Source organism: Brienomyrus brachyistius, chromosome 17 (assembly GCF_023856365.1).
Source record: "Brienomyrus brachyistius isolate T26 chromosome 17, BBRACH_0.4, whole genome shotgun sequence".
NCBI lineage: Eukaryota > Metazoa > Chordata > Actinopteri > Osteoglossiformes > Mormyridae > Brienomyrus > Brienomyrus brachyistius.
The window spans coordinates 10553782-10575522 of record NC_064549.1 but is presented as its reverse complement, the minus strand read 5'-3'; the positions used below and the strand labels follow the sequence as shown (position 1 = coordinate 10575522).

General features: G+C 47.0%; 1 protein-coding gene across 1 annotated transcript; it reads left to right on the top strand.

The window, feature by feature from the left end:
- Positions 1–3835: 3835 nt before the first annotated feature.
- Positions 3836–21117, top strand: capn12 (calpain 12). Its single transcript, XM_048980193.1, has 20 exons — positions 3836–4225; positions 4740–4809; positions 5758–5876; positions 7476–7609; positions 8565–8736; positions 9454–9537; positions 10259–10344; positions 10443–10520; positions 11429–11607; positions 12522–12775; positions 13270–13478; positions 13570–13606; positions 13996–14070; positions 14188–14233; positions 14792–14853; positions 14952–15020; positions 19145–19223; positions 20101–20217; positions 20367–20419; positions 20661–21117. The coding sequence occupies exons 1-20, from the start codon at positions 4031–4033 to the stop codon at positions 20685–20687; spliced, it is 2145 nt and encodes a 714-aa protein (XP_048836150.1). The 5' UTR covers positions 3836–4030; the 3' UTR covers positions 20688–21117.
- Positions 21118–21741: the final 624 nt, after the last annotated feature.

The following is a 21741-nucleotide window of genomic DNA, read 5'->3' as shown; positions in this document are numbered from 1 at the left end:
GGGAGGACCATATGTGACCTCACCGTATTCCCCCCGCCCCCCAGCCATCTCACACAAACATCCCTGTGTCACTATTCATCATTATACTTAAATTAAAGAAAGTTATTTTTTACGCTTTGACGGCCAAGGAATCATTTAGGCCTCTAGTCGACTCGAAACAAAACGCTACGCCATTTGGTTGCCGTGTGGAACTTATATAAGGTAATATGATATAGAATATAATAGCCTCGGGCAGGTGGGTGAGTTCCCAGCCGATTGTCCCCTTTCTCCAGCTCCACACCTTCCGCAGATCTTCCCAAACCAGTGACATTTGCGGCCGACCAATGGTGGCCCACTGCTTATCGGGCTGGGGAGCTGTCGTGCTCTGCAGTGATATAATCATCTGACCACGCGGTGCCCCAAGCCCCCCCCCCGGCGGTTTGTGGACTTTGAGACGTGACGGCTATATCACACTGGCACAGAGGCCTTTTGTTCGTCTGGGGTGAGGCGAGAAGATCTTGTGGCAAAGACAGGGACACTTTTCGTAGACAGTGACGCCGCCGCCGTGTAACTCACCCGGAAATAATCTCACCTATGCGGGAGAAAAACAGAGAGTCTTGTCCTACAATGTAATCCTGCAAAAAGAGAACATTTCCCCTTAGAGTTCTCCAGCTAATTATACTACGTAATGAGAAAGAGCATTTAAAGATGACATCTGCAGTCAACATTCCTTGTTAAATACTTACACCCCCACTTCCAACATTCACACAGACTGTACACCACCCCCCACCCCCAGTACATGAAACCTGAGCCCTAGAATTACCAATCGGACCCGTTCCTGCAAGTAATTCAGCGAACGAGAGCCCTGAAAATAAGCCCAGAAAACGAAGCAGGAGCATCCAGCAATCTGGGACGCTAATTTGTGTTGACAAAAAGCAGCGTGTGTTAGAGTGTTCCCAAAAGCATCTCTATAATGTCTTTCATCTCACAAAGCTCCCCCTCAGAGCAGCTATCTGTAATTCAGTCTGGATGACAGGTATTTCATAACCACCCTGTTCTCGGTCGCCTGAAGCGCTGTGACCCAACACCGCACCGTCTCTGAGTATTTGTGATGCTGTAAAGTGTGACAGCAGAGCTGGCCCATGTGGTGATAAAATGGAGGCTTGCGAGTAGAAGAGGTCACGTGCTGAGCGTGGCAGGTCGGTGCGCTGCCCCTGTGGATGTGTGCGCGAGGCCTGCCTGCACGTCTGCAGGCCGGCTCTGTGATGCCTGCCTGCGGCTACGCTCGTTCTCTCCCTCTCTCTCTCTCTCTCTCTCCCTCTCTCTCTCTCTCTCTCTCTCTCTCTCTCTCTCTGTCGGATGTGTTGTGCTGACTGCACGCCACAGCAGCCTGGCCTCACACCCCCAACCAGACTGGCAGGTGATAATTGGAACTGAAAAGAGGATTTCTCTTGGAGAGTGGGAGGGGAAGCGACTGAGGCTAATGCTAACAGCTAAGCCATCAAAGGCTCCGATTCTGTATCAGTAACGCTGGTGTTTCTATGTGTGCTAATCTGCCCAACGAAGGCAAAACACAGCAACTATACTCACTAACACTGAAACTGATACGAAAAGTTCTTAAATGCTTTTGACCTTCCACCCGTATGTGTAGTAGGTTGGTCAATCATAGCTTTTTCTTCCAAATGAAGCATTACTGAACTAAAATATTTTATCACAAGGTAAAACGAAGCCGATTTCAGTCATGACTCAGTTTTGATTAAATTTGCAGTTGCAGTGTCTTGCCATCGTATGGCAGTATTGAATTACCATGTTTGGTCACCGGTTCATATGGAGCTGTCTTGTGTATTGTCCTTCCTTAGTATTCTGCTGTGTCAAACACGCCTGGTCTTACTCTTCCATTAGGAAAATTTGGCCAGATACAGGGTGGATAGGGGGGCTCTGGACACACGTTAGATAACCACAAAGTCTTTGACTGAAACCTCCACTGGAGAAATTTGTCGGCTGCCACTTTTCTAGTTTCCTACCCAAACCGTCAGTGAAAACGTTTCTGTATAATTACCTCGTTCCCGTGACCGCCACCTGATCGCAGTAACCTAAAGAGGATCCGGCATTCTGAAACTGACGGCTCTTACTGTTATATAGCGCCTTGCACCTGGTGACCCTCACACTGCTGCTGGCCTGCGGCCAACTGGTCGTACATAGGTCAAGGCTTCCAGCTAGTGAGGAACAAGAATAACTGGACCGGCATAACGACGCTCTCAGGCCTGTGTGACACCTGAAGCCCCCAGGGTCTGACTGTCAAAGGGGTCAGGTGGTTCGGTAAGGTGTTTGTGTGTAAAGTGTAAGGAGCCCACAGTTCAGTCTATAGATGGATCCACTGTCAGTGGAAATGGTGGGTGAAGTTGAGCTATTCCATCAAACCATCTATCGATTTCCTATAACTTTCTTTTGGAGAAAGATTATGACATATAAATGTTCGTTTATTTCAAACTGTTTTAATTCCCTTTAAAATACGTTTTACGTAATAAACATCGTTATATTGCAGGTACATGTAAATCAGTTTAAATTTGAAGTAAGGATATGGCTTTGCGGCGTTGCGCAGAAAGTGTATGTTAGGTATGGAGGGTCACATTCTAACCCCCTGTGCACCTTCCGGACCCCTCCCACGTGCGCGAGCTTTCCGCGTCCTTCTGCTTCAGCTTGGGGACGGGGGCGCGCTAATTACGCCCTGATTAGCGGCTTTGTGTGGCGCGGGGGTCGTCGGATCACAGGGCAGAAGGTGTGGGGTGGAGGACACAGTGTTTGGGGCGGATCGTCGGCCCTTTTTCTCAACCCCACCCTCACAATTCCGAATTTAATCCTGGAGCACAAAGCTCCGTGAGGAAGAATGGTGTACAATATAATAGATGTTAACAAGGATCGTTATTTTAATCCGTAGTTTAATTCTTTTGCTTAGCTGTACTGCTTTCTTATGGCTGTGTATACAGATAAAGTAGAAACTATTGAATATGAAGGCGAAATGGACTTGAAAATTGACATCTCAATATTTTGTGTCTAAAGCAAACGAGTTACGCTGTGCAATCAGGTTTATTTTATTTTATTTATATTATTTTATTTACCAATAATTATAGAACGTCTATAGAGATCGTCTAAAGAATATGTGGAGCAAAGTTGCTGTCATTTTATGCTTTATCGTAATATATAATTTGACAGTATCAGACTATGTTTATGCATTTAACTTGTATTTTCGGGAATATTACGATTTTACTCTTTACAGTTACATTACTCGTGTGTGAATAATGCTCCTGACGTCGTATAAATGTGTTAATAATTATGTAAATGGATATGTGAGAAAATGTATTTAGCCGTTAATCTTATGAAACAAAAACAAAACACTGGACGCTCTAATTTTTAATCGCTGGACTGTATGTAATGCCCTTGTAATGGAGATAGAGCGCCGCCTAGTGGTAGATGATTAGTATGGGATCCAGTTCCGAGTTTGACACTTGACACATTTCTCACCTACAACACATTTATCTTACTTAACCTGGCACTTAAAGACGGGCTGGCGAGGGAAATTTTGCAACAGCTGAATAAAAGTGTGACGCTACTGATTTTAAACCACAAAAAGACGTTGCATGTTTTATATATGTTTTGTTATGTTTACACATTTTGCAGCTGTATGGATTAATTGGAACGCAGGTGAAATCTATAGTATAGACTGTCGTCGTACATAGTAAATCGATAAAACGTATTCCGTTTACACAGCGAAAAACAATAAACGAAGCTGGATGATTAATTATTTCGCAAGGCGTCTTTCTTTTACCCAGTACCCTAGTACCCCGCCCATGGGGCATACATTCCTTTGCGGGCTGGTTCTAGTTAAGAGGCTCCCTAATATCGCCAAACTTAAAGCACCGGGCTTCTTCAGTCACTGCATTACGGTACGATACTCCGGCGCGGTAGATACACTCCTGTCAGACGCACAATAATATCCTCTATACTAACAGCAGTAAAGTTCACTTATTAACTACTATTTGAAAAGTGTGTCATGGAGTGTAATAAGTTTGAAGGCTCCAACTTCAACCCCTTGAAGTTTCGGAACCAGGACTATGAGTCCCTACGAGATGAGTGCCTAAAGTCCGGTGCTCTGTTCTCGGACCCGCTGTTTGCGGCGGATCAGAGCTCCATCGGATTGCCGGCTGACCCCGACCCGAAGAACGCAGTGAAATGGATGCGACCCAAGGTACCGTCCGCGCTACCCTTTGATGATGCTGTGTAATGCCATGTATCATATGCTGTAAGCGAATCTAATACTTGGGTGCTTGGAATGCATGCAGTCAGCGTGGGAAAAGCTGAATTTGCACATTTTTAACAGCAATTTCACCGGTAATCTACGGGTGTCTGTTGGGCGCCTTACATATTCCATATTACAAACGTGAAAGTAGTATCTCGGCGCAGGCTGTTGTTTTTCTGTGTGTGATTCTGTGATGAACTGATGCAAAAGGAAAACAGATGCACTCCCGAAACACAAAGGCACTGAAGGAACATTCAGGAATTTGAAACATACAGCTGGATTCACTTTACAAATTTAGTGTCTTTGAAGAAGAGAGTAAGGGGGTCTCTGCGTGGGGTTGTTCATCTTAAATGAACATTTTATGTTGTCTTACTGCTAGTAGAACTGCTTAGATATTACTCCAATGTACTTCATTGTGTTTTGACTCAATTGCAATTTTCAAATCGTCCCTGTTTATACGCAGGACATCAATAAGGATGCTGTTTTCATTGAAGACACCACGGGCACAACAGACATCTGCCAAGGCCAGCTGGGTGAGTCTAATGCTGCCGTGCCTGGACCTGCAGGGCTTGCCCAGCCGAGATATGGCCGTAGGAAAACGTGCTGCACTTTGATAAACAAACTGCTCCCAAGAGAAAGAGTAACCATCCGAGAATCCCCTCTGGCTCAGTTCCCAGACATCTTTGTTGCGACACTTCCACACTTAACCCTGTTCCCTTCTGGATGCCCTGTTTCACCCTCCGCTCAGCAACAGACGCGAACGTGTCCCAGAGGATCGCAAAGGCCCGTCTTAACATCCCAGTTCTATACAGGTCTCCTATGCTTGTTGTTCGTGGAGGCGTAGCATCTGTTTTTGGAAAAAGGAGGAGCGCATTATGATCTGCTGCGTTTTCACAGCTCGCGACGGTGCCCCGAGCGCCCGCTCGCCAGCGCATGTTACAAATAACTAGCAGACAGCGCGGAGCCCCGCTGAGCGCTGGAGCGGGATCAGGCAGCATCGTAAAGCAGCATAAAGGTCTCTGGGGGATCTGGACAAACACGAGCGGAAAGACGTAAACACACATGCACGCCCATAAAAACGACAAGAGCCTCCGGACACAAAGTTCACAGATTAAAAGAAAGATTAAAAGAATTGCTTCGTGTAAAAGTGCGATTACAAAAACACACAACTGATGAAGATTTAATAGCCTTCAGGAATGCAGCATTGTAAATGATTTTGCAAAAGATGGTGCAACAGCGCAACTATATATTAAACTATCTTGGTCTACGTGTAACCGATGTCAGGTGTAAATAAAACACGGTGTAGGCATATATCTGTCATTACATGATGGAAATCATTTACAGCTGTGACAGGCCAGCTGGAACAGACGTTCATAGAGGAGAATGGCTTTGACAGAGATACTAGCTTCTAAACGTCTGTGTTCGTAACTGTTGTTCATAACTGTTTTTTCTGTCCCTCCCGCATTATATATAAACTGCAGGTAACTGTTGGCTACTGGCTGCCCTGTCCAGCCTAACCATGCACCCCACCCTTTTCGCAAAGGTGGTTCCCTCCGAACAAAGCTTGAGCGAATCCTATGCCGGAATCTTCCACTTCAAGGTAGGTTTGGGGGGTCCACTTAGCCAATCTGTGTGTTTCTCCACAAATCACGTCAAAGCCACCTCTTACCTTAAGGCCACGCTTACAGTCTTTGCCTTTATTCCTCTATATTTTGTTCCAATAAAAACATTTTAATGATCAGGTCACATTAACGGTGATGTTATATAAAGTTGGGCTGAGTCAGGCAGGGGATATGGGGAATATGGCAAGATGTGGAATGGGGAAATGATATGCCGGTCGGAGGGACTGTGGGAGAAATAAAATGAAAGTGGAGGCCGAGAGGGAAGAGGCACCAGAAAACAGATGTGGATGAGAACCAGACTGGATGCATTCAGCAAGTCCACTGTGTAATTACCCTCCTGGACTGGCGCCGTTCTCCAGACACTAATGAGAAGAGCATTCAAATAGCATTTGCCCTCTCTGAGCAGTTGACTCCCATCCCCAGCTGGTACCAAGTCCAGACCCCTAACTGTCACTTCCCATTTTCACAAGCTGCCTGGACTTCCAATATAATTCTCCCCCAGCAGACCATTACGCTCCAGGGAAGGCCATCGGATGCTGGAGCACAGCCTGGATATGCTACCTCAAGCTGCCCTGTTAACTGTAGGAATGTCCCACAGCCAAGCAAAAAATTGAAGGATAGCATTTTAGCCCAGATCCAAACACAAAGCATTTCTTTTAAATTTATGTGTTGTTCTAGTTTAACTGAATAAACATTGAATAAACAATGTAGCATTTCGACGTGGCTTCATGGAAAAAAATTTCGCAATACTGAATGATGTGATATAATTTATTATCCCTGATCAAAGACCCAGTAGAGTCTTTCCTGGAATCTCTCCTATTTTTTTGAAGTAAACCTGTTTTTTTTACTCTTTAGTTGTTAAAAAATGGCATAATTATTCTTACTGGGTGAATTAAAATGCACACTGCTTGTTACTGTCTATACCATGCTGAGGTTTTGTATAAGTTAATTTGAGGATAATAAAGGCACGGTGTACATTTTATTAATCGGTAATGAGGTGTAGCATAAAGGCAGTTACTAAAGTATGTGTGGCATGACTTTACATGAAGGCAAACTGTTGGGTTTAGTCTTGGGCTGGAGATGAGATGAGTGAGATAGGAGGCTCGTCTGTCGGGAGAGGGAGGGGTTGTCTTTGCTATCCAAGCATGTCACTGCTGCCCAGAGCTGTGAATGCTCTCCCTCGCTGGCTCCGCCGATCGACCGGCCCAGGCTTGCCCTATGAACCATCTGTGTTACAGGAGTGAGCTTTATTGGCTAGTCCTGCCGAAAGCCCCCGCAAACACGCAGACAAAGCAGACTCATTCGCCCGTGGGGGGCTCCTATGACATAGATGCACAAACCGGGTCACAGTGACATCTACTGTCCTCCACACTCACTCACTCGCTCGCTCACTCATTTTTTGTTGTTTTTTTTTTTTATTCCTGTGACATCACACACTCCCCCACCTCCACCCTCTTGATTCATCGTCCTCCCGATTCACTGCTGTCCCGCGCATGTGCGTCTCCTACGCGTTGGTCCACCCCGAGCCTCCTGCCTCTCTCCCTCGCGCTCTCACCTCCTTTGTCTCCCCACTGCAGTTCTGGCAGTATGGCGAGTGGGTGGAGGTGGTGGTGGATGACCTGCTCCCTGTCCGCAGTGGTCGTCTGCTCTTCAACCACTCCCGCACCCTCAATGAGTTCTGGAGCGCCCTGGTGGAGAAAGCCTATGCCAAGTCAGTGTGTGTGGATTAGGCGTATATTACATTGTGGGGACCAAATGTTCCCCACAATATGATAAAAACCAGTTATTTTGACGTTGTGGAGAACATTTTTCAGGTCCCCACAAAGATCCGTGAAAACTAAAAATGCCAAAAGACTTGTATTTTGCTTGGTTACTTATGGTTATGGTTAGAGCAGGGTGGGGGTTAAGGTTGTCATAGTTAGCATTAGCATTTTCCCATAGAAGTGAATGAGCGGGCCCCATAAGGATAGGTATACCCTACATGTGCGTGCGTGTGTGTGTATGTGTGTGCGTGTGTGTGTGTGTGTGTGTGTGTGTGTGTGATACGAAAAAAAATCACCTACAAATTATTGAATGCAAACCGATAAGACTTTATTAATAAAAGCCCAGATTATATCCTTTTATTTTAAAAATGGTGAGGCAGACAGTACCTGTTACTCATTGAGTGTTGTGATTTGATATCTATCATTCCACTGTATTTTACACCAGTGATTCTCGAACCTGAAAGTGGTTTGCAGAACCATTTTCACTGGGTCATGGATTGTGTGGTCAAAAAAAAAAAAATCAACATTTTTTGTAATGTCGGACTTCTGCAGTCATCTATGATGTGCAGTGTTGTCCCCGAAATTATTTGTTGTACTGCCAATACACCCCCCCCCACCACCACCATTTTTAGTGAAACAAACAAGCAAACAAATAAACGCAAACGAAATACTTAATGACTGAATAATGTGAGTCCTGAGGTTAAACCAGTTGAGAGGCACTGTTTGAGGTCCTTTAGCCAAATGTCAGCATGCATCACGAAGTAAAAATTGTACGGCGAGGAGAGCAGGCTTTGGCAGTGTAGAAGAAAAACATAAGTGGCAGAAGGTTATATCTGAGTTTCTCAAAAGCAAGACATGAATTTATCACCTGAGTTGCCTAATCTCCCCCTCCACCCCTCACAGAATGATTGGATGCTACAGCAGTCTGAAAGGGGGCAATATTTCCGAAGGCATGGAGGATTTTACGGGGGGCATTGCGCGCGCTATCTCTGTGAAGTCCCGCACCCCCACGGGGCTGTGGAAAATCCTCACCGCCTCGCTGTCCCGCGGCACCCTGCTGAGCTGCTTCATACAGGTATGCACATGTGCGAGGTGAACTCGGTGGTATGTGGATAATAGCTTAGGCCGCCGTGCCTGTAATGAGAAGGTTGTTGGTTTGAATCCCAGGGTTGACAGTCAGCTGAGCTATACCCATAACCCACTATTTGGATAAAATTGTCTGATAAATTTAAAGAAAGAGACCCCTGGATGGAAGGGGTATTCTGTTATGGCCTTCAGGATACAGTGATGAGCAAACGTCTTTCTAACAAAAGACAAGCTGGCAGGAAAGCAGCTTCTACTTCACTCGCTCCCCATTCTTCCTTAAAGAAAACAGCTGCTTTATGTACTTAAAAATTAATAATTGAGCACGGAATTATCCGGGGGATCCCCCAGAATCTGGCGCTTTGAACAGAGAGGTTTGATCTGGCCCGACTGGCATACTGCCACCGCAACCCTCATGAGGAGAAATGGTATGAAGATGATGATGATGATGAAGGATTAATATTTGATTACTAATGCATGGTTGGGCTTGTCCCTGGACCTCATCCCTTCCCGGGAGCATTCAGCCCCTACCCCCGTCTCACATATACATTAATCCATCTCCCTCCCTGCTGTTAAAACATACCTGCTTCATATCACACCACACACGCACACCGACAAACATGCTCATGTGATTCCCTGTTAGCAGTAGCTAACAGATCCTTGTGCTCCATTGCCTGAAACTTCCTGAACGTGCTTCTTCTGTCTACAGGCTGCTAATTTGCAAGAGATTGGAACTGTGAATAAACAGGGACTGGTGAAGGGTCACGCCTACGCGATCACGAACACGGATCAGGTGAGGCCTTGCCGCACGAGGCCCTGACGCACACTCGCACCCCAGTGATCGGCACACACCGGGGTTATCGGTAACTTAAAAGCATAAGAAAGCGTTTTAGCAAACTGAAATAAAATCAGATACGAAAATACAAATTAAAAACTAAACAAAAACCATATATATATATATATATATATATATATATATATATATATATATTACTTCCAAAACTAACCTAAATTAATTAAGAACAAGTAATTTGTTTATCTTTAATGACTATTAATAATACCTAGAATATGTTTTGCCATTTTGAGGACTTTAGTAGATCATTCGCACTCTGTATTCATGTTGGATTCTCTAGAGATCAGACACATAAAATATTTCCACATCTTTCTTTCTCTAAAATAAATTAGCAACTTAAACTGAAAATACAATATATTTAATAATAGAAATATATCTTTAACATAAGTACTAATATAGCCACACTGAAAACTAACCAACACAGACCAGAATTTCAAATGACAATTGAAATTCATATAAAAACAAAAACTAAACGAATAAATGAAAACTATAATGACACTATAATGATCCCGGCGTGCCTTACAGACATCACACTTTGTCATTCATACACTCTGTCTGACACTCTCTGCTTTATATTCTCGGTATGAATGGTGAGATAGGGCTGAAGCGCTGTGTCATGCGGATCTCGTGGGCGCGTACGCATGTTCGTGTGTGTCTGCAGGTGCGGAAGAAGTCGGGCGAAGTGCTTCTTCTGCGGCTGAGGAACCCCTGGGGATTCGTGGAGTATTCTGGGCCCTGGAGCGATAAGTATGAGCATCGCCTCGCGGGGCTCATCGATGGCCACCCGCGCCGAGCAATTGCAGCACAGGCTCTGGTGTGTGTGTGTGTGTGTGTCCTTCTCACAGGTGTAAGAACTGGGACGATGTGGACAGTGCCGAAAAGAAGCGCATTCAACTGATCAAGGCAGAGGACGGAGAGTTTTGGTGAGTTATCCCAACACACACACACACACACACACACACACACACACACACACGTAACGCATACAGATTAATATCCAAGCCTGTTTGCAAAGGGCCAATGTGATAGTGTGAGGTGGCTCAGTGGGTTAGGGCACTGTGCCTGTAATCAGAAGGTCGTGGATTCAGATCCCAGGGTCAGTGGCGTGATTTCGCTGTTAGATCCTTGAAGGAGGCCCTTAACACCCAGCTCTTGCAGGGACTGAGTGCTTATCCCTGCGTTCTGAAAAAAATGCATAATATGTTAGTCTCCCTGCATAGAAGCATCTGTTAATAACTAAAATCCAGTTGAATCTAGATATTTTGCTGCAGATACAACTGATCTGATGATAATACAGTTGTGCACCACATATTGTCGTTTCGGTCAACAACGGACCACATATGCAGCAGTGGTCCCTTAAGATTACAACAGAGCAGAGAAACCCTTATCGCATAGGGGCGTCATAGCTATCGCACCACAACGCAGTACTCACCCGTTTGTGGTGATGCTGGTGTTAACGAACCTACTACAGTTATGTACAGTACACAATACTTCATAACGATAACTATGTTACTGATTTATGTATTTACTGTACTGCACTTTTTATCATTATTTAGGCTATAACATATAGCCTAGCTATGTAGTAGGCTATACCATCCAGGTTTGTGTAAGTACACTCTATAATGTTCCCACAACAACACAAGTTGCCTAATGGCACATTTTCCAGAACGTATTCTGTCCTTAAGCCCAGTATGACTGTAATAATGATAATGAACTTGCATTTTTTGATTTTAGAGTACAGTACAATAAATTAAAATTGATGAACAGTCGCAAACAGTATTTAGACGAGAGCAAACAGCGGGACACTGTGTGCCTGTTCTTCTGCTTGCAGGATCAGCGTGGAGGACTTCAGATCGCTCTTCGACTCAGTGGAGCTGTGCAGCGTGAGCCCGGATTGCCTCTCCGAGGAGGAAGTAGGACAGGAGCACCCGTCGTCCATCTGGACCATCACCTCCTACCAGGGCTCCTGGGTGCCAGGCTGTACCGCTGGGGGCAGTCCCAAATTCCCCCGTAAGCGTGTGCTTGTTCGTGCATCTGATTTCACAATTCTTAGTAAAGATTTAAAAGTTAAGGGGAGGATTTGCTGACTGCATATTCACACCCAGGCAAAGTCACACATGAGTACAGGCAAACTCAGAAGCACTTATTAATCAGGCCCTTTGTATACTGTTCTCCCTCTATTCGGCCATTTTGCAGTTAAAATGCTCCAAGAATGGTCACAGATTCATGCGGCGACACAATCGATCAGCAGGTAACACTGTGGCCTTATTTTGACGTGGGGACAATTTTTCAGGCTGCCCACGAAGATCTGTGAATGCAACCGAAAAACTAAAAATACCATTTTGTTTGGTTACTTACAGTTAACGTTAAGGCTGGGTAAGGGTTAAGGTTGTCATAGTTGGGATTAGGAATTTGCCCATAGTAAATGAATGGGCAGTCCCCACAAAGATATGAGTACAGGTCTATGTGTATGTGCGTGCGTGTGTGTGTGTGTGTGTGTGTGTGGGTGGCTGGGTGGAGCTTGTACATTCACCTCATACCCGCAGTGTTCTCCTCCAGGAACTCGGGTTTCGTCCCATAATCCAAGAACAAAAATTGGCATCTGTAAATGACCCCTATCGTGTGTGAGTGTGACACCCCATCCAGGATGTCGCATCCCCTGCCCTGTGGCCTGTCCTTTCTGGGACAGGCTCCAGGCTCTCCGTGACCCTGAACTGGATATGGAGGATGTAATAATGCTGATTAAATGTAGACTGGTCAATTTATTTAATGCAAAATTGTTCGTAATACACAATGCTGTCGTCTGTCTCCCTTATTACTCTTATCCAATCAAAAAAGAGTTTTGTTGACATGTCATTATTTGCTACATTAATAGCCAAGGCAGGTTGCTTGCAAGCCACAAAGCCTTCCTCCGTCTCTCTCAGGCTCCTTTTGGAGGAACCCACAGTTCAGGCTCGTTCTCTCGGAGCTGGACGACTACGAGGACGAGGACGAGAGCCCCGTCAATGGCGGCGGGGATGACACGGATGCCAACGGAGGCGTCAAACCGGCGGGACAGGCGACCCCGAAACCAAAGGAAAAAGCAATGAAATGCACCATGGTGGCAGAGGTGCTGCAGAAAAACAGGAGGCAGAAGGACAAGATCAATTTCCTCCAGGTCGCTTTCCACGTTTACAAGGTGAGTGACTGGCTGCATTGTCGCTACCCTCTCGCAGGGGCTTATTGCTTGTTTCCATTCTTCAGTGAATAGCAAACTGCCACATAGTTTGTCAGAGAGAAATACATGATACGGCTATAAATTCTGGACCCCCTGATAAAATATCAGTGTAACTTTGGGTTGAGCACCAGGGGGGGTTGAGGTCTCCACCCACTTAAGGGGGTCCAGGGGGGTGTATTGGCTGGTTTTGATAATTGAGGGGTTACAACCTCTCCATCTCTTATAAGTTATGCCCGTGACTTTGGCATATTGAAGGGCCCCTGTGTGGTGAGCCCCCCACCTTCCTCCATCCATGCAAACATTCAAGAAGTGCATCTGTCCCATAATTCTGCTCGATTGTCGTTCATTTTGTTAGTTTTCTATCCTTCTTTTTGATGATGAATTTGTCCCTCCCTAGCTCCATCTGCTCCTCACACATCGTGACCCCCCCCCCCCCCCCTTCTCCATCCACGCAGGTGGACGGCAACCCCAGTACCCTGGATGAGAAATTTTTCTCCACCAGGCAGCCGGTGGCTTCCTCCGGGTCGTACCAAGCGGTGAGGGGTGTGCGCCGCAAGGTTCGCCTCCACCCGGGTAACTACGTGGTCGTGGTCTCCACCAGCCGGCCCAACCAGGCAGGAGACTTTTTCCTGCGGCTGTTCGCTAAGAGCGGAAACACGCTGGGGTACGAACATCCGTGCGAATGGCGGGTTCTGCACTGGGATGGGACCCTGTGACCATGTCTGACTGCTGTGTTCGATAACTTTGCGTTGCAGGGACCTCGACAGCACCTGCTCCTCCAACTTCAACACGGTGAGCATACTAAGGTTGAGCTGCCCTACGCTATAAAGCCAGGCGGCGGCCAGGAATTAGGGACTCTTAAGGAAAATGGTTGCAGCCACCTTATCAATCTCATTCTTCCGTATTTTCTCATGAGATCCAAAATCTTAGGACTGCTACCCCAGAATAACATGAGCATCCTTCCTGTTGTGCTCAGAGGAGAATAATGCAGATCCGGTACAAATCCAGACCAGGATTTTGTTTCAACCAAACAATAAAGCATAAAGAGATGCAGTCACAGAGTACTCAGCTGGCTGGTTGAAACAAAATCTTGGTCTGGATTTTTACGTTCCGGACCTGAAATGTCCACCTCTGGTCCTGGTTCATGCGAGTGTGTGAAGGAACATACCTGTGTGTTGCAGGTGGTGCAGTCACAGCCTGTGGCAGCCGATGATTACAGGAGAGTTGAGGAGCTGTTCATCAAGGAAGCGGGGGCGGTATGTACACAGTTCATTGGTCAAAATCATTCACCCCTATGATGTCATTACACCGCTTTGTGCAGTTATATCATATATGATACTCATTTACTTTATATTACATTTCTTTCTTTGTAGGATGAACGGCTGGATGCGCTGGAGCTCATGAAGTTGTTGAACTCAGGTCAGACACCCAGCCCTTCCGCTTAGAGAAGGGCTGCGTGGCATTTCACCGCACAGTCGGTGCTTGCGTTTTAACGTGCTGCTCAGTTCAGTACCAACACTGGCCACAAGGTGGACCACAGGCGTCCGGTTCTGTGTGGCGAGCCACGCTTCTAGGAAAGCGAGGGGAGAGCCAAGTAAGCTGTGACGTGGTCGAGGGCTTATTTTTGTGTCCATGATTCAGTTAAAAATATATCTAGAACAGCGTGTTGACTTCTCCAGATCTATTGTTAAAAATGGATGACGACGATGAATTGCTATTATTACAATTAATATTATTACTAACGGTATTATTAGTTAATAATAGTCGCAATTTGTAGTAGTAGTATTATGTTCATAATTTGTTTTTTTTTAATTATTAATAACTATTTATTAAATCAGAGAAACACTCCTATTCCCGAATCATTAACCAGAAATCACTTCACCTGAGTACACGGTAATTTCTAATCTGTCCCTGGGGCGATCTTTGCTGCTTCTTCCTCGCTGTGGCTTCCTCTTCCCCTTCCCGCACCGCTCTCAGTGCTCGACAAGGACTACCACCTCCCCCTGGAGACCTGCAGGCAGCTCATTTTCGCAGAGGATGTATCCTTCGCCCATCGCGGCCAGCCGCCGCCCCGTCCCCCTTCCCGTGTCCTTCCCTACACCGGTGTTTGTTGTTCTCTAACCCCCCCTGCTGTCAGACCGGAGGGAGGAGCAGGTTGACGCTGCCACAGACCGTGCAGCTCCTGTCCTCGCTGCGCAAGCTGCAAGTACGTGTATGCGGGGGATGCAGCCAGTACCTGCACAGCAAACCCCACCCCCCCCCCCACCGTCCTTAAAATCAAGTTAAGGAAAGTCTGTGCCAGGCTTATGACTAAAGCTTAATCACAATGGAACTGCAGTGTTGGGAGAGAATGTCGCGGAGATGGTAGTGAAACAATGGATTATTTAAAGTGGTAACGGGGACGGATGCGATCTGGCACCGGGTTCGAGTCCTGCGACGGAGGGTGGTGTTCGCTCCCGCCAGGGTATTGGGGTATGAGATGGGGCATCTTGGCAGGGGCTCGCTTCAAGCCACGAATCGCTGCTGTAACGGCCGTGCGCAGTAGATCTAGGGCATGTAAAGGAAGGATTTGGCTGGGCAGGGGTATGGCTTTCTGAGGAGTGCAGTTTCAGCTGAAACTGTGGGGGGGGGGGGGGGGGGGGGGTGGAAATGAACCCAAAAAAAAAGATAAAAATCCTAGTCCAACAAGAGTGTTGAAATTGCATCGCCTGTGCAGTTCGGCTCTCCGGCTCCTCGGCTGCCAATAAACGGACACGTATCAGTGACTTGCTGACTTGCCAGAGAAAAACCTGCGGTCTGGCCAGGGGGGGGCGTTCTGCTTCGCACGAGTCACCCCGGCTTACCGCTGACCCGACAAAAAAACAGAAACCTTAGGCTCAGTCTAAATCCAGCCCTCAGGCAAAGGCTGCCATCTACGAAGCATGATTTTATATCTCATTTACAAGCGGAAGGAATCTTCTGCTAAGATAGACACGAGCAGGCAGGTCAGATGTTAAGACGCCGTGTCCATCCAGCCATCAATCCATCTGTCGTCGAGCCGCTTATTCTGGTGAGGATCCAGGTGGCTGCATACTGATTGGATAACACCAGGCCACAGTTTCTAAAACCTTCTGGGGGGTCTCCAGGCATTCCCAAGACAGCTGGAAGCTATAACATCACCAGCCTGTCCAGACTTTGCCCCGAGGCCTCTGCCCAGTGAGACATGCCCAAACAGCTGCCCTGCGAGCCAACCAGGTGGCATCCTCCAGAGATGACAATAATTGATAGTAATTTTGGGCAGCCTGTTTTGATGCTTAGTCAAAGCAACTGGTGATTTAGAAAATATGACCATGTCTTTGTACTAATGACCCATAACCCATTCGTTTAGCATAATCGTGTATCCAGTACTGTCACAGTGCATTTGGAGCCTCTTCCAGGAGGAACAGGGCACAAGGATGGCTGAACACCCTAGGGCAGTGTTTCCCAATCCGGTCCTCGGGGACCCACATACGGTCCATGTTCTTGCTCCCTGCTAGACAGTCCATGTTTTTGGTCCCTTCCGGCTCCCTGCCAGACAGTTCATGTTTTTGCTCCCTTCTAGCTCCCTGCCAGACAGTCCATGTTTTTGCTCCCTTCCAGCTCCCTGCCAGACAGTCCATGTTTTTGCTCCCTTCCAGCTCCCTGCCAGACAGTCCATGTTTTTGCTCCCTTCCAGCTCCCTGCCAGACAGTCCACATTTTTGTTTCCAATAAGGCCCTGGGAGGGAGCAAAAACATGGACTGTCTGTGAGTCCCTGAGCACTGGATTTGGAAATATTCCCCTAGATGCCCGTCTATTGTAGAAAACGTGTTTGTACATTAGGGGCAATTTGTTGATGGTAATGAACCTCCTGCCTTCATACTGTGATTGCAGTCACAGGTTTTCATAAAACTGAAATTCCCGTAGTGGGGACTGAAAAAATAGTCAGAATAACAGGTTTTTATCAGATTGTAGGGACACTTGGTCTTCACAGTGTAATGTACAATGTGTAAGGCATGTTTGACCCATACACACACACAGACACACACACAAACATACATCCATATTGGCATACCTATCTAAGTCGGGACCTTCCATTCATGTCTTTGGGGAAAAACCCTGATCCCAGCAATGACAACCTTAACTCCTAGTCAGCCCTAACTTTAAACATAAGTAACCAGACTTTCAGCATTTTTATTTTTACATGTTCTGGCTGCAGTCACAGATTCTTTATAAAATTGAGGTTATCCCAATGGAGACCTGAAAAAATGTCCCCAAAAGTAATGAAGTTTCAAGTTTTACCACACGTTGGGGACATTTTGGACCCCAAATGTGATCTCTGCAAACCCACACACACACACACACACACACACACACACACACACACACACACACACACACACACACACTGGACATGGGTGCTATAGTGTTACCCGCTCCGCCACCCTGCCACCCAAAAAGACAAAATTCATAGTTTACACGACACACATGCCTGCAGCCACATGCAGACCTACACAGGGCCTGCTGTGTTTACATCCTGGCGACAGCAGACTGGTATAATTGTGGCCTTTATCCAGTGCTTTCTCTCTTATAGTAAAAGTATTGTCTTCCAATTTTCCAGTCAATTTTATGTTTGAAAAAAACCTGTAAATTAAAGAGCTTTGCAGTTTCATTCGGTCAGCATGCTGGATTTGAGTGTGATCTGTAATTTAGCTGCAGTCTCATTTCTACGATAAAGTTACCAGAAACCATGAGATGGTTGAGGGGAGTTTTGTTTTGACTGAGTTTGCTCAGGGTATCTTTGCAGCACAGATGAATCCCTTTACTTTAATTTGCCCTTGATATTTTTTGTTTGTTTTGTTTTTTTTTGGTGTGTTCTGTGTATTTGTCTTTGGTGATGTGATACGTCTGTGAAACAGACATGACTGCTTTACGTATAAAACGCTGCATGGCATTCTAAATGACTGGGCGGCATGCTGACTGCCATTGTGACCTCACGGTCCCCAGGGGTGTGGATTGGGTTTCTGCACCCCGGCTATGCATGTGTAGAGGTAGCACGTGCTCCCCGTGTCTCTGCTACCTTCCTCTGACTAATCCAGTTTGCTTTCGTAGCCCAGAGCGATGCGGTTTCGGTGAATCGCTGTCTGGATATGGTGACACTGCTTCAGTGCCCTTTGACATGTTTCCCGTGTTCCCTGTGTTTCCTGTGTTCCCAGTGTTCCCTGTGTTTCCTGTGTTCCCAGTGTTTCCTGTTTTTCCCGTGTTCCCTGTGTTTCCTGTGTTCCCAGTGTTCCCTGTGTTTCTCGTGTTCCCTGTGTTTCCCGTGTTCCCAGTGTTCCCTGTGTTTCCCGTGTTCCCTGTGTTTCCTATGTTCCCTGTGTTCCCAGTGTTCCCTGTGTTTCCCGTGTTCCCTGTGTTTCCAGTGTTTCCTGTGTTCCCAGTGTTCCCTGTGTTCCCAGTGTTCCCTGTGTTTCCCGTGTTCCCTGTGTTTCCTGTGTTCCCTGTGTTTCCTGTGTTCCCTGTGTTTCCCGTGTTCCCAGTGTTTCCTGTGTTTCCCGTGTTCCCTGTGTTCCCTGTGTTTCCTGTGTTCCCTGTGTTCCCAGTGTTTCCTGGGATGGGCTCATTGCAAACCCCACCTGGATACACAGTTATCTAATACATATTTATCCATGGACCACGGAATGAATCTGATTGGGGGGGAGGGGTATAATTTGAAGGCAGGAGTGGGGAGATTTGGCTAATGCTGCCAGTGATGTAACATTAAATGCACAGTCTGAAAATCCAATTGTTAGATTTTAATTGAGTAACCAGTATCATTTGCCGAAAAATCACATTTTTTGTTTTAAAGCACAGATATAATTCAGGCTGGTTGGCACAACATCCTAGGTTATTCCCTGCCTTGTGCCCGTAGCTTCTGGGATAGACTCCAGACCCCTGCAGTCCTGAACAGGACGAGAAAATAGATGGATTGATGGATAGAGGGATGGAGGAATGGAGGAATGGATGGATGGATATAATTCAGGCTTTTATCAAGTTCTAACGGTTTGCATGAAATTATTTGTAGGTTATTTTGTTCATGATCATTTATCACTGCATTCTGTTCCACAGTCCATGTATCTATTTGTCCATGTCAGTTGTCCATGAGTGGATCCTATGACTAGAAATTTCATAAAACAGAGCTAACAGACAGTAAATCATCCAGCGAAACTGGTTTTCAAATATTACAAACTGTTCTTATTCACAGCTCAGATTCCCATTCTCGTTTTCACTCTACTCATTCACTTCGCATCTAGCTACCTATAAATTGCATCTCTCCCTCTATGTTTTTTCTAGTCCATCTTCCTCAAGTACGACGAGGACTCTTCCGGAACAATGAGCCCCTTTGACCTGAGCCTCAGTCTCCAAGCAGCCGGTGACTGAAACCACTCTCTCATCTCAGTAGGATGGCCACTGGCGCCCAGACCTGTTTCTCGGGCGGGGAGGGACTCCCGGGTGGGGGGTACACACAGTGTTGTTGATTTGATTCATTGCTTACCCTCAGCTTTAATATGAACCCTTACAGATTTATCCATGTATATATTCAGAGCCGGTCCGCTGTTCCTTTACTGAACTGGCAGTGTGTAATGGCTCAGCTGGAAAACCAAGCACCATCTGGTCCTCCAGGGCCTGTTCCGCGCGTTTCCGCTGTACAAGTTTGTACACACAGTCCAACACACACACACGCACACACACACGCACATGGTCAGATCCCCACGCAGACACAAGAGTGCACTTTTGCATGTGAGCAGCAGTACAGGCGTGCAGCATGCGGGCGTGTAAATGCGTGATCAGGCATGCTGTCACTGCTGAAGAATGGGAATCCTGTGTCCAGTGAATCAGGAGGGCCCCCCAGAACTCCAGCACGCAGGGTTCGGGAGGGGGGGTGGGGGGGGTGGTCGGGGGTGGGGGGGTAGCCTGAGGTATCACATCTGTTTGGCACCTGGTCATCGGCTAATTTGGTGCCTGAAACATTGTTACGAGCAGAGCTGCCGCAAGAGATTTTGGGCCCCGTAAAGCCATATCATATTGGGCCCCAAATCGAATTACATTCCAAAGTTTCCCTCACTCAGTGGCCCTTGGAATCGTTCTAACTTTAGCCCTCTTTAAGATGCCCCTGTTCAAGAGCAGATTAACGCCATTCCACTATCACTACCGATCTGATCGACCGAAATATGTCCAGTCGGCTAACAGTCCTCCGTGTCTTTAATTTCTTGCTTCCTCACCACCCCCATATTTGCCCCCCCCCCCAGGTCTACAGTGCAGCAGGGCGGTCCAGGAGGTTCTGTGGGAGCGGGTCGGCGCCGGCCTGACCCAGCTGCCCTTCTACGGCTTCATCTCCTGCGTGGCCCGGCTGCGCGTACTCTTTGGTAAGCCTGTGTACGATTCGCCTTGTGAACGTGCCCCCCCCCGGCCCGGCGGCCCGACGGGCGGCCGCTGCAAAGGGCACCGCCATGTCGTGATGTGCCCGGCCTGCTAATTGTGCTAGCCTCCTCCGCCGTGTCTTCTTCTCTTGCAGCGCTGTATGAGTCAGAAAGCAGTCAGGAGGTGAGGCAGCGTGGCATCGACGCGGTGAGTCCACTCGCTCCCGCACCCCCCCCCCCCTTCCCGCCGGCTCCTTCCGATCACCCTCACCTGCCCGCCAACCCCCCCCCTTTATCCTCCTCTCTTGCAGTCATCCACCACTCTCTCCCTCTCTTCAGCATGCATATACAAATATTGCATATTTTGTTAAATATGTTTTTATTCCGCTTACTATAAACACAGCCATTTAAACAACCGTCGAATGTCATGAAATCTGCCTTTTTTTCAGTGGCTGCTAAAATTCCTGACAGTGTGACATGGACCCGGGTGCCGGGGTAATGCCAAAAGCGAGGATTGTGACGTCATCAGGGCTCCCTCTCACTCTGCTCTCCTTCAAATACCCAGTTTTCCTCCTTAATTTCTCATACAGTATTTGCTTTTTTTGCAATCATGCATAAAAACCAGCTTGGCAGGCTTTGGATTCATTAAAGGGATTGCATAGATCCAAAGATGCACTTTGTAGATAGAATTGCAATTAGTTTATTTAGATGAGTGGCTGACAGTGATATTCTGGGTTTTTCTACTTTCCCATATTTCTATTAGCATTATTAGATAATATATAGATGAATACTATTTCAGTGTAATTATTCTATATTCTTTTCATGCAGATTTAATGCCCTGAAACCTGTAATCTTTTATAAACTGATCTTCTATATGCCGAAATAAAACTCCTATCCTTTTAAGAACGTGGTTTTCTTTTAGATACACACGTGGATGCCATCTCCCAGAATGCACGGGCGGGCGCCTGCACACGCACGCATGCGCACACACACAGACACACACACATGCGTGCGCGCATGCAGTGTGCCCCCATCAGGGTGAGAGTGACAGCGTGAATTAAAAGCACTGCACGCAACGTCTCTATTCTTATCACGCTGACGCCACACGTCGCGTCACAACGCCGCGGCCCCCACCTCCGCCATGTTCCCCTTCCCTCCCTTCCTCCCTCCATTCCTTCCTCCGTCACACTCTAGTAACTGTCTCAATCTCACACTTCCACTCTTCCTCCCGCCTTCTCTCACCCTCTCTCTCTCTCTCTCTCTCTCTCTCTCCCTCGCACTCACACATGCATCCACATATGCTCCTGTTCCTATTTATAGCATCGTTTCCTCATATGACTTCCTCTCCATCGTTAGGTGGCTGCAAGTGGGTTGCCCTCGGCAACAGCCCAACTGCCTCAGGACAGGCAGTGTGGGAGCACGAGGCGGTGGGGGGGGGGGGGGGGGGGGGGGGGGGGGGGCGACGGGCGCAGATGTGCACGTACGTGTGCGAGAGGGCGACATTCCTTTCCTCCGCCTCTCCCTCTATCT

Coding starts and splice junctions, on each gene's coding strand:
- capn12 (XM_048980193.1), top strand. CDS start 4,031: ATGGAGTGTAATAAGTTTGAAGGCTCCAACTTCAACCCCTTGAAGTTT. Junction 12,776..13,269: donor TCGCTTTCCACGTTTACAAG/GTGAGTGACTGG, acceptor CCATCCACGCAG/GTGGACGGCAACCCCAGTAC. Junction 20,218..20,366: donor CCGGCTGCGCGTACTCTTTG/GTAAGCCTGTGT, acceptor CTTCTCTTGCAG/CGCTGTATGAGTCAGAAAGC.